At 38.5% G+C, this 13,907-nt stretch overlaps 1 protein-coding gene across 5 annotated transcripts in view; it reads right to left on the bottom strand.

The window, feature by feature from the left end:
• Positions 1 to 13,907, bottom strand: part of VTI1A (vesicle transport through interaction with t-SNAREs 1A) — a 371,705-nt gene that overhangs the window by 147,793 nt on the left and 210,005 nt on the right. For all 5 annotated transcript variants that reach the window (XM_017513761.1, XM_017513756.2, XM_017513759.2 and 2 more), the window contains one exon: positions 508 to 578. In XM_017513761.1, coding sequence (XP_017369250.1) covers positions 508 to 578 — 71 coding nt within the window. The remainder of the gene's footprint in view (positions 1 to 507; positions 579 to 13,907) is intronic.

Genomic DNA, 13,907 nt, shown 5'->3' with positions numbered 1-13,907 from the left:
CTGACAGCTACACAAACTTGGAAAATTCTTAGATTTGGAGAATGACATGTGAGGGGTAATCCTGGAAGCTTTGAGCTGGGTACTAGAACCGGACATAAAAGCAAAGCACAGGCTGAAAAAGTTTCATATACATTTGGTAATTCATCTCCAACTTATGAATGTGCAAAGTCCTAAAAACATTAACAAAAATGAACTGCGGAAAGAAGACCGCCAATAATTTTACAGTTTTCACTCTAAAGGATGGACGTACTCCAAGATCTCCCTCAGTGACCATCTCCTCTATAAGAAGTAACTAAAACACTCCCCTGGGAGCATTCTAGGATGGAGACATAGAGTCAGCTGCTATTTCCTCCATCTCAGCCTCTTTCTTTTACTTTGCACAGATCTTATACCCTCTTTCACCTTAGAGACACACATCTACCCAATTGCTATTGTTTATGTCCCAGTGCCTTTCATTTATGTCTTCATTTACTGAATATGTGAAAAAACTGTATCACTTGTACTTACTCTTTCACGTGCTCGCTGTATCTTTTCTCTGTCATGACTAAGGTTTTCCAACATCTCCTGTCCAATTTGCTCTATAAAAAAGAAAATTTGATTAAGGAAAAATGACTTGAAGCGCATATGAGAATAACTTTTTCAGAAGTACCAAAATGACATAAAAATGTTAAAGTAGCATGCATTATACATCAGACACATATTTCAATTCATGTATTTGAAAAATATAAACAGTATTGGATAAATTTACTTATTTATCTTAGGTATAATTAGATATTTGACCTGTAGAACATAGCCAACATGAGAATAATGATTTAGAGGTGATGTCTTGCCCAGGCCACACCAGCAAATATCAGCAAAGGTGGAGGAGATCTAAGGTCCATTAGTCTATTTTGCCATCATGAAATTTCGCGGTTGGTTTTTACAGGTTGTAAGTAATGTTAATGATTCTGCTTTCCCTTTCCCTTTTCATTTTGCTATGTATGTCAGGCTCCATTTAGAACAATTTTAATTTTAGTGTATTCACCCTGCATACGTAATCCTCATACGCTCACTGACTGTAGCTTACAGTTAGTGAAACTATCTTTAGGCTTCTGTTTCCTTTGAGGCAAAGGCTAATTTAATGTGTTATCAGGGGCTGTAGGTACTTGAGTCAACTCGAGGTGAGGTGCATTCCTTCTCAAGTAGTTGAGGGGAGCTCATGCTGGAGACAGTGTTTTCACCCCAGAACTTTGAAACCCTTGCACTATTATAGGCAATTTAGAACATTCATTAAAAAGCCACACTGCTGAGTTCTAATGACATTTTCCCGTGCCATGATCATACATTTGGTTGACACTAGGCAGTCTCTTCTCCAACTGTAGACCGTTTTACAAGTCAGTAGGTAGGGCCTGACCTCACAAATATCCAGCTGCCTTGAACAAATCGTTTTCAGACTCGTTCTCCATTACCTGGGCGGTGCCTTATTCCATACTAGAAGGATGCCAATTGATCCGCCTCTCTTATAATCTTGGCCACCTGTCTGACTGCCTCGTTTTACATCTCTCTCTCCTTTTCCCTCTTGCATTGTCTCTTTACTCATACCTATAACAGTCGTTTCTCACTTATTAACATATAGAAGTATTCAAACAAGCATCTATTATAAAAATAACAACAAATAATTTAATGAAGTCAGTAAGAAGTCACCATGGTAGTTATTTGGCTCATATATGCAGACTGCTAGATTTTTTTTTAAAAGAACACCCTAAAAATGTACAGCAGTCGTTAGGCAACACTGAGAGCTGTGGCTGTGAACTCACACTGCCTGAGCTAACATCCCAGCACCGGCTTTTACTAGCTGTGTGGCTAACTTCATTGTGCCTCAGTTTATCCATAAATGAGAATCATAATAATAATAGTACTACATCATGAGATTGTTATAAGAGTTTGATAAGGTAATTCGGTTACAATATTTAGCACAGGGACTGGCCTACAACAATAATAAGCATTTATTGAATGATGACTGATTGATATAAAAACATCAATGGACGATTATGACTTTGACATTCTCCTATCTTAGTTGTGTTGTTGCTCACTTGAACTGCAATTTTATTTACAGGATGAAATGCCTGTCTTGCCTTTCTCACCAAGTTGGTCCAATGAGATTACCTAAGTAAAAATGTTGTGGAAGCCATAGGGTCCCATAAAAAGCCATGTCATGATGTAGAATGTAAGAGTCAGAGCATTCAACAAATAATCATTGAGTCTCCACTGTGTGCCAGGTACAAGTGCCAGGGATATGGCCAGGAAACGACAAGTGTTTGCATTCATGGAACTTCCATGCCAGTAGCAAGGATTAGGCAGTTAAAGAACTGTTATAGAAGAGTTACAGACAAGTGTTAACAGAAGAGTTTGCATTTCAAGGCACATCAGAAAAAGCACTGCATAGTCCCTTAATGACAGAAAATCCAACTCATAGAAAAACAATTACATACACTATCATAAATATATTTTTGACAGCATACAAATTTTTAACATTCTTTCCTAGTACATTGGCTCCTCTTAGAGTTATTTCAGCTCTTTATTATTAACCCCATACAATTTATCCTTAAGGTAAAATTGGGTAAGATATGTGGCTCCCAGAGGAAGTATCACAGAAGTGGAAGATGATATCAATAATGGAGAAGAGGGAAACAACTAAAGTTGAATTTTTTTCTTTTGTTGCATGAAAATATTCAACTTTGTCATGCTGTTATTACTTTTACATTGGATTTCATCAACATAATATAGCAATTATAATTCATTTTTCACTTAAAACCTTTAATATATTTGAGCACCATGAATACTGTAATTATTTCAGCAAAATACCATTTATATCATATTTTCTCTTGTTCAGATTGATGATATTATCACATGTAATCTAAAATGAAGAGGAGGTCAGGTGCAGTGGCTCACAACTGTAAATTCCAGCACTTTGGGAGGCTGAGGCGGGTGGATCACCCGAGGTCGAGAGTTCATGACCAGACTGACCAACGTGGAGAAACCCCATCTCTACTAAAAATATAAAATTAGCTGGGCGTGGGGGCATATGCCTGTAATCTTAGCTCCTCAGGAGGCTGAGGCAGGAGAATCACTTGAATCCTGGAGGGAGAGGTTGCAGTGGGCCGAGATCACTCCATTGCACTCCAGCCTGGGCAACGAGAGTGAAACTCCATCTCAAATAAATAAAATAAAATAAAATAAAACGAAGAGGAAATAGACTATTACTACTGTGTCTGTGGCCAGTATAGTAACCCCAGTAGGTATCTGTGGAAAGAATGAAGAAGTAAAAGAATTAAATAAAGTATGTGTAAGGTTTGTGACCTATTCTTGCTCTGGAGAAGTCAACATCAGAAAGCAGGTAAAAGATTCATCATCCTATCAGGTTCACTGAGGGGAAAATTCTACTCTGAATGGACCTATAGTCTGCTGCTGAAGGAATCAATGAACAAGAAGTGAAGATTTGGGTCTTTTCAGGAGTTATAAACCACTCCCACAATCTCCTTGCCTCCCCAGATGTAGCTCAGCATCTCAAGTACTAACTCCATCTAGCAAGAGAAGACATTGGCAACAGTGTCTGCCTCCTGCTCTTAACACCCAAAGGTCATGCAGTGTTGGAAACACAATTCTTTTTCATTTTTTACGTGCTGTCTCCCATTTCAAGGCTCTACTAAAGAAAATTTCAGTCCAAATATATCACAATGATTACTATTATGGAATGACAAATAATTCATGTAAAGAAAGTTATTTGGGTTTTTATTTTTCCACCGTGGGGCCCATGTTTCTAGTCAAACCAAAACAAAACAAGATAACAAATTAGAGGGGATTATTTTTAATACAGACTATCTTCGGTTTTGTGAGTATTTCATTAAATAATTAGAAACATTGTTAGGTTTATTTTTCTTGAATAATTTAACTTAAGATGTAAGCATTCACCAAAAACACCAAAAAAGAAAGAACACTAGCTCAGAGGCCTAAGGCAACGGCAGATATAATATTTGAATTTTCAGTTCTTTAACTTCCATAGTGCCTTAAGAATAGAACAGCCATACTGCTGCTCTTGCAGTAATTTGAGAAATCATAAATTTTATAAATATTGTACTTGTTGACTGCGAGGGTCTTCTTGAGATTAAGAAACAATGGGAACTGTAACAAGAAATAAAAACTGATGCTGTATGCTGGAATTCTACATGCCAGTATGAGCATGATAAATGAATTCCTGGAAGGAAGAGTTCCTTCCTGCACTTCTCTCCTTTCCACAGGGGTCTTGGGAATCATCCTTGGAGTACAGCTCTCAAACACATGAATTTTTGTTTTTACAGTTACCCAGAATCAGTCATATCCTTGATCCATAGCTCCCTTTTTATAGGGAAACACATGTGCAATCTTACTCTCCAATCTTTTGGAAGACATACACAATAGGTATTGAATGCTTTCCTGCCCTATAATGAAATAGAGGAAGAAGCAGACAACTTCAAATCTAGCAACATACGTCCTGAAGGACTGGCCTGACATCATGAAAATAAGACTTCATTTGATCAGCTTATATCACTGAAAGCATCATGTCTCTCCACTCATAAAATAATAATGCCATTGGAACAACAGCGTAAGTCTACCTTAAGACTAACATGAATAAACACTTTTTTAATAAAAAACTTATTAGACCTGTAGTTTGGAGGTGAGCAGTTTAAAATATTCTCTAAGAAATCAGGACTCACTGAAGCTCACATCATGTTATAAACTGGCTGAAAGGGAAGGAGCCTCAAATCTAATTCACCAGTAAATATCCCATTTGATACACTCTAAATATTTAAAAATATTTAAAATTAAATATATATAAAAAAAGCATTATGCTACACAAAGGACAGTCTCCAGAAGACAGTGATTATCCTCAGCACACCTATATTTATTTAATTTTCTTTTTATAAATTTTGTTAAGAATGTGGTTTCCAACAAATTATCTTAACAAGTGAAAACAGCAAGTTGGGCCTTCCTTAAAGAACTAAGAGAAAATAAGGTTATCTTCTGGCACTTGAAAACTTCACCAGCAATGTTAGTGGCAGGTGGAAGGCATTCACAGTTATACCACTATTGTTTGCATATAGGGACTTTTGTGAAGTGCAGCGGTTCTGCAAAAGAGCTATGCTGAAGCGTGTGTTTTCATATGTGTATTGCAGAACATCAATCAGACAGATGAAAAAACTTGAAGTGATATTTCCTAACAATTTGGAGCACTGAATTTTGAACAGGACTCGGAAACTTCTGGCCAGTGAGTCTAATAAAGGTAGAAAACTTGCTGCTTCAAGAGGCAGAGGGATGGATTCACATATAGCTTTCTCAGGAGGGATATGATCATGGAGCGGTTGGGTCAGTCCCTCTTTAGCATTTAGCATACCTTCCTGGGCACTGCCTCTGCTATCACGCACTGAATAGCTAGGTTATCCTCTATACTGATGTCACTCAGGCATGAAGAGTCTTTTGAATTTCTGATACCTGGAAAAACAGGACAATGGAAAACAGCTCTTCAACATCTTTCATTATTTGACAACCTAAGACATGTGAGGAACTTCTGTTTCCAGTTAGGATGTAGAAAGATGCCATAGAAAGATGCAAATGATGGAAACAAGAAAAATGCAGACAAAATAGTCACCAAACTTTCCTGGAGGAAGTAGATAGATGGGAAAAAGCTCTGATGAATTCTAGAGAGAAACAAGTGCTTCATGTGTGAGCAAACAGTTGTGGCAACTTTGATACCAACTTTGACAGAGGGCAAGTGCCTGTTCTGAGAATGAGCCTGACATAAATGCAATTTATAGGGATGAGAGAAATCATCAGGCATTAAATGATGATTTAGGCTTACAAAACAGAATGGAATCTAGATGAACTCTAAACACAAAAACAAATTGCTTGGTCTGATATTTCTCCCTAAATCTTCAAATTTGCCAAATAAGAGGCAATAAAGAAGGAGCTGGTCGGTAAAGAGAAATCACATATTCCCACACATTCTTGTGTGCTTATATTTTAAGATGCTGTCAGAGTTGAATCTAAAGGTGAACTAAAAAATATCTGAAACTGCAGATCAATCAACTCCCAGCTCAAACACTGACAGTATGTTTTGTTTGTTTGTTTTTAAGAAGCGGCATAAACACAGGTTGGGAGTACGCTAATCACAGATGAATCCAATCTTACTACAGCTTCAGCTCAGCACCAACTCAACTTTTGGGAGAATCTGATCCTTCTATTATCTAAATACAAGATAGAGTAAAATGTTTTTAGAGGAAAACAAACCCAGGATGTTATATTTCAGATTTTCTTGTTCTTTTTTATATAATGTGTGGAATACTATAAAATTATAACATGCCAAAAGGCATGAAAGAATAATCATCAAGAGAAAAATACAGTCTATATGAGTAGACCAATAGATTCTAGTCACTACTGTTAGCAGACAAAGATTTTAGAACTATTATAATTGTGTTAAAGAATTTATAAGAAAAGATAAACATAATTGCTGAAGGTATGAGTTTATCAAGAGACAAATGGAAACTCTAAAAAGAAACCAAATAAAATTCGAGTGAAAAAAAATTAAATTAATTCACTACGTGTACCAGACAGAATATCCTTTACTATAGAATAAAAGATCACTGAACATAAATATAATTAATAGAAACTATCCAAACTGAAGGAGGAAAAAAAGTTAAAAAAATGAACACAGCATCAATAACTTGTGAGATTATAACAAGTGGTCTTACACACATGTTATCAGATTCCCAGAAAAAGAGATTATTAGAGACAAAAAATAGTATGGAATAAATATCTGAAGAATTGTCAAACTTTTCCAATTTGTATTTTTTTAAAAAGCTAATCCACATACCAAAGAAGTTTAACAACCTCTGAGCAAGAGAAATATGATAAAAAACACACCTGCTTATCTCATAGTCAAATTTCTGAAAATTAAAGATACATTTAAAATCTTGGCTGGGTGCGGTGGCTCATCCTGTAATTCCAGCACCTTGGGAGGCCAAGGCAGGCAGATCACCTGAGGTCAGGAGTTCAAGACCAGCCTGGCCAGCATGGTGAAATCCCATCTACTAAACATACAAAAATTAGCTGGGCATGGTGGTGGGCGCCTGTAGTCCCAGTTACTCTACTCGGGAGACTGAGGCATGAGAACTACCTGAACCCAGGAGGAGGTGGTTGCAGTGAGCTGAGACTGCATCATTGTACCAGCTTGGGCGACAGAGCAACACTCCATCTCAAAAAACAAAACATGCAGCTGTGAACCCACCCCTACATCGTCCTCCGAAACTCTCCCACCCTCTGACACTGTGCTTTTAAGTCCCNAAAAAAAAAAAAAAAAAAAAAAAAAAATCTTAACAGTGGAACAAAAGACACATTCAGGAGAGCAATAACAAGAATGAGGCTGAATTTTCATCAGAGACAATATAAACACACAATGGAACAATGTTCTAAGGTGCTAAAAGAAAAAATAAAAGGTCATTCTATTATTCCATATCCAGCAATAAAAGCCTACAAAAATTCAGGTGAAATAAAGATATTTTTTGATAACCAAAAAGTATTACCCAGCAGAAGTAAGCTGCAGATAATGTTAAGGGAAATTATTCAGGCTGAAGGGAAATCACACTAGATGGAAACCCGGATGTACAAGAAAGAATGATGAACACCAGAAACATAAAAGCAGGCCAGGTGCGGTGGCTCATGCCTATAATCTCTGCACTCTGGGAGGCTGAGGTGGGTGGATTACTTGAAGCCAAGGGTTCTTGATCAGCCTGACCAACATGGCAAAACTCTGTCTCTACTAAAAAATACAAAAATTAGCCAGGTGATGGGGTGCGCCTATAATCTCAGCACTTTGGAAGGCCGAGGAGGGCAGATCACTTGAGGTCAGGAGTTTGAGACCAGCCTGGCCAACTTGGTGAAACCTCATAGCTTAAAAACACAAAACCTTAGCCATGCATGGTGGCACATGCCTGTAGTACCAGCTATTCTGGAGGCTGATGTGGGAGAATCAGCTGAACCCAGGAGGCGGAGGTTGCAGTGAGGTGAGATCGTGCCACTGCATTCCAGCTTGGCTGACACAGACAGACCCTGTCTCAAAAATAAATAAAAAAATAAAAATAAAAGCATTTTTCTCTTATATTCTTTCAAACAGTTTAAAATAAAAATAGCGATAACATATGCAGACGCAAAATGTATGAAAACCATAGCACAAAAGATGAAGAGGAGGTAAACAGAAGTATACTGTTGACTGGCTCTTGACTTATATGTAAAGTGGCATATTTATTTAAGGTAGACTGTAATAAATTAGGGATAAAAGCCTTAATTTCTGAGTTTCTCCAATATAATACAGTATCCACTAGCCACATGGGGCTATTTAAACTTAAATTAATACAATAAAATAAGACTTTAGTTTCTCAGTAGCACTATCCACATTTCAAGTGTTCAGTACCTGCATGTGGTTAGTGCCCACTGTATTGGAGAATGAGGAAATACAACCATCTCTAAAATGATCTCCAAATTCTCTTGTCTTTAAGACTCACTCAAAGAAATCAAGAAGTATTCACTTGGGGTTTAATTTAGGTAAAAATTCCCTTTCTCTGGGCCTCAGTTTCCTTAAATGTAAAATGAGTCTTAGACTAGATGATCTTTAGTGTCCCTTCTGACTTTAAAATATTAGAACTCAGGCTGGGCGCGGTGGCTCATGCCTGTGATCCCAGCACTTTTCGGAGGCTGAAGTGGGTGGATCACAAGGTCAAGAGATCGAGATTATCCTGGCCAACATGGTGAAACCCCGTCTCTATTAAAAATACAAAAATTAGCTGGGCATAGTGGCATGTGCCTGTAGTCACATCTACTCAGGAGACAGAGGCAGGAGACACTTGAATCCGGGAGGCACAGGTTGCAGTGAGCTGAGATCATGCCACTCACTGCACTCCAGCCTGTGCGACAGAGTGAGACTCCATCTTAAAATAAATAAATAAATAAAAGAATTCAGTGACTCTAAACACTGAATGCCTCTTTTTCTCCATAGAGCATATAAATAAACTAGAGCATGGGGCCAAATTAGGTTCATAGATGTATTCCCATCCTGCCCCCAGAATAAAGTTTTTAAAAACCTGAAACAACAGAAACTTAAATGCTTTTAAGCAGATCATATTGTTTCCATTTTGCTTAAGTACTCAACATTAGGCTGCTTCCTACAGTAGCCTGATTGGCCGCTGAGGACATTAGCATTTACTATGTACTATAAAATGTTTACAGGCACTTTGATGATGACATTATTAAAAAATTATACATTCATATCAACTGAAGGTAAACTTAACGCATTCTTAAAGAAATACAGTGAAAGACCATGCCTCTGTGTGTGTGTGTGTGTGTGTGTGTGTGTGTCTGTGTGTGTTTAAGCAATTATGAGATAACACTACCTTCTCAGCAGCTGAGTATGTATTCTATTTTGCTTTAAGATGATCAAATCTATCATTAAGCAATTAAAAAAATCATCAGTGCTACTTTCATCAAAGTCATAGTAGCAGAACCTCCCCTTAGTTACCTGGTTTGCTGCAGATAATTAACAAATGCTATTCCCAGAGCCCTCAGACATCAGTCAATGAAGCTGTGCTACCAGTAATGATGCTCGGGACTGAGCAGGTACTATGTAAATTGAGGTTGTTAAACAAAAGGAACCATGTTAATTACAGCTCCATTCAAAAACGAGAATGAATCCATTCTATTCTATAAAATGAGACTTGAGCAGCAGGAAGGACATCCCTTTTTCACAATTCAGTAAAGCCTGTAAAAAGCCAGGAGATGAAGCAGCAGAAAACCTGAATGGGCAAAACTGTCAAAACACATTCCAAAGGCTCACTTGTGGAATTTACCAAACAAGTATTTACTTAACAGACAAGGGAGACGTGTTCAGCGTCATCCAGCTCTCCAGGGTAAATGAATTACTCATTCTAAAAAAACAAAAAGTGCTTAAAGAATTGAGAAGTGACTAGAAAGTAATTAGAAAGGCTTTTTAGAAATCATTCTGAGCTGAGTTAATCACTATCTGTACTCTTTGTGAACTCTGCACACTTTGCTATCACTGAATGTATAGCTTTTTAATTATCTGTTTATTTGAGAAGTCACTATTGGGTGGACCGCAGGACTTACGTGGCTAGCAAACGTGTTTTGCTTTTATGAAACACTATTTTAAGCATTTTTGAGCCAGTTGGCAATCACAACAAAAAAATTTTTCAACAGGAGGTTTCATATAAAATGATAAACTTCTAGTTTCTTTTGAAATTTGGAATATCTGGCAACACTGAGTTCCCATTCCCACTTGGTAAACACAGGCTGGAACTGAGTTACAGCTTCTCTCTTTAGAAGAGCCAGGTTCTATCCAGTTTGTCACCTCCCTACTGGCTTGTTTCACTCATTTGTGTTCTCTGCTTGGCTGCCGAAGGAATAGATGTTTGTGACTCCTTGCTTAAATGTTCTTTTCCATTAGACTCTAAATGACTTTAAAGATGAGGCCATGTCTCCTTCTTGGTATACGCTGCATTTTAAGAGGCAGTATAGGACATATGCAGGTGCTCAGGAAATTTTTGTTCATTGGAACCACTCAACTTAAAAATAAGGTCAAGTCCTTTATACATTTATACGAATAGAATACAAAATTTTTAGAACAAATGTGGGCTGTAAAAGTAATGGCGCAAATGAGCTGGGCATGGTGGCTCATGCTATGAATACCAGTGCGTTTTGGAGGCTGAGCTGGGAGGATCACTTGAGGCCAGGAGATTGAGACCATCCTGGGCAACATAATGAGATCACCGTCTCTTAAAAAAGTAAAAATTAGCTGGGCGTGTCGAGGCATGCCTGTAGTATCAGCTACTCAGGAAGCTGAGGCAGGAGGATCACTTGAGGTCAGGAGATTGAGCTGCAGTGAGCTATGACTGCCCCACTGCACTCCAGTCTGGGTGACAGAGAGAGACCCTGTCTCTTGGGAAAAAAAAAAAAAAAGTAATTTAGCAAATGAACAAACTAGAATGCAGGAAGTTGGGAGGTGGAGAGCTCCAAGATCACCCAAATCATGTTGCTAATTACCCACAGAGCCACAACCATGATCCTAAGTCTCCTGACTCCTATGCCTTTGATCTTTGCATTAAAAACAACCAAAACAAATTAAAAACAAAACAAACATGCATCACAATGTAGAGGACAAGGCATCCTAATACTAAACTATTTTTGTTGTTCAGTTTTAAGGCACACACACACACACACACACACACACACACACACTATACTGTTCTTTGATGTATAAAAGTTTCTAACTTTCATAAAGTTTAATCTGTATTTTTCTTCTGTACTTGTACTTTTGGTGTCATACCTAAGAATCCACTGCCAACTTCATCCAACTTCATGCCACGAAGGTTTGTCTCTATATTTTCTTCTAAGGGTTTTATAGTTTACGTTCTTAGACTTAGGTCTTTGATCTATTTTGATTTAATTTGTATGTATTTTATATGTGTGAGATGGGGAGGTGGCAGAGAATATTTTTGATTCATACAAAATATTTAGAACTCATCTGGAAGAAGTTGAAGTTACTGTCTTCTTCTTCTCCTTCTCCTTCTTCTTAGACAGAGTCTTGCTCTGTCACCAGGCTGCAGTGCAATGATGTGATCTCTGCAACCTCCACCTCCCAGGTTCAAGCAATTCTCCTGCCTCAGCTTCCTGAGTAGCTGGGACTACAGGCACATGGCACCATGCCCAGCTCGTTTTTATATTTTTAGTAGAGACAGGGTATCACCATGTTGGCTAGGATGGTCTCGATCTCTTAATCTTGTGATCCATCCGCCTTGGACTCTCAAAGTGCTGGGATTACAGGAGTGAACCACCACGTCTGGCCTATTGTCTTCTTATACCTCTTATACTAAAAAAAAAAAAATCTAATTTATGCCCCAACTCAAAGCCTGGACAAATGTTTACACTGACTCATAAATATAAAATGTTATGTTTTATATAATATTTTTATATTTCTTAACTCTTCTGAGCACACAGAAAGAAATAAGATATCTAGGTTAAAATAGGAGAAGAAACTATAGATACACTGAATAGATGGAAAAGGTAAAGTTATTAAGCCTGAAAAACAGGACAATGGATACAAGAAGAGAACAGGCCTTACACTTAAAGGCTGCTATATTTGAGCTGTAAGAAACACAAAGTTTTTACCTAAAGGACTGTATTAGCCTGTTTTCACATTGCTATAAAGTAAACCCCTGAGACAGGAAAGAGATTTAACCGTCTCATGGTTCTGCATGTTGTAACAGGAAGCACAGTGGCTTCCGCTTCCGGGGGAGGCTTCAAGGAGCTTTAAGTCATAGCAGAAAGCGAAGTGGCGACAGGCATGGCTTACTTGGCAGGGGCAGAATCAAGAGAGTGAGGGGAAAGTGCTATCCACTTTTAAACAACCTGATATTGTGATAATTCACTTGCTATCAGGAGACCGGCACTGTCGGGATGGCACTAAACCATGAGAGACCACTCTCATGATCCAATCCAATCACCTCCCACCAGGCCCCAGCTCCAACATGGGGGGTTAAAAATTGAACCTAAGATTTTTGTGGGGACAAAGATCCAAACCATATCAAGGATGATTAACATTCAAGAAATATCTGGCAGGAAATCATGAGGAGGGAAAATTAAGAAAGTGAGAAGACTGACATTAAAGGTGCCTTAAGATTAGAGAAATAAAGTTTATAGACTGGTGGTGGCTGATGCCTGTAATCCCAGCACTTTGGGAGGCTGAGGCAGATCAAGGATCACTTGAGCCCAGGAGTTTGAGATAAGCCTGGGCAATGGAGGGAAATCCTGTCTCTAAAAAACAAAAACAAAAACAAAATCAGCCGAGTGTGGTATGCTCCTGTATATCCCCAGTCACTCAGGAGGCTGAGGCAGGAGGATTGCTTGAGCCCAAGCATTCTAGACCAGTTTGAGTGACAGAGAAAGATCCTGCTTTTTTTTTTTTTAAAAAAAAAAAAAAGGTTTGGAAAGAAAAATTCAGAGAGGTAAATCAGTTTATTGAATTTTTCAACAAAATATCATTTCTTCTATTCAGTTATATAACCCTGAGGACAAGGTCAACAAACATATGCCATGCACGCCACATCTCCTAAACGCCAAACAGCTGGCAGGTATCATCAATCAATCACAGTGCCCTGAACACAACTTAAAACACACCCTCTCCTTGAAACACCCCAGGCAGTCAAGCAGTTGGTCATGGTTGGCACAGGGGGTAAGACCCATTTGCTATCCTGGGTCTACGGCACTGGGACCTTTTCTCAATTGACAACAGAAACTTGACAAATGGTAATTTTTTGAGTTCTCCACTTCTCAGCTTCTAGCTAGTGTTCTCATTCTCAGATTTTCTGCATGTATTTGCTTTAAAGACCTAAGTGAGATGACTGCAATTTGAAGGTCACAGACTCAGGCAAAGATTCTCATTTGCTAGTGTGTACCAGAATCATCTAGGAAACTTTTAATAAACAGAGTTGTGCAGCCCTTATTATAGGCTAACTAATTCCCTAGATATGGAGCATGGACATGTATACTTAAAAAAATGTCTGTCAGTAGGCTGGGTGTGGTGGCTCACGCCTGTAATCCCAGCACTTTGGGAGGCTGAGGTGGGCGGATCATGAGGTCAGGAGTTTGAGACCAGCCTCCCAACATGGTAAAACCCTGTTTCTACTACGGATACAAAAAAAAATTAGCCAGGTGTGGTGGCATGCACCTATAATCCCACCTAGTGAGGGAGCTAAGGCAGGAGAATTGCTTGAACCCAGAAGGTGGAGGTTGCAGTGAGTTGAGATTGCACCACTACACTCCAGCATGAG

The sequence above is a fragment of the Cebus imitator genome, unplaced genomic scaffold (genome assembly GCF_001604975.1).
Source record: "Cebus imitator isolate Cc_AM_T3 unplaced genomic scaffold, Cebus_imitator-1.0 Scaffold500, whole genome shotgun sequence".
NCBI classification, from domain to species: domain Eukaryota; kingdom Metazoa; phylum Chordata; class Mammalia; order Primates; family Cebidae; genus Cebus; species Cebus imitator.
Note: the sequence above shows the minus strand (reverse complement) of the source record. Positions and strands in the feature narration are given on the sequence as shown.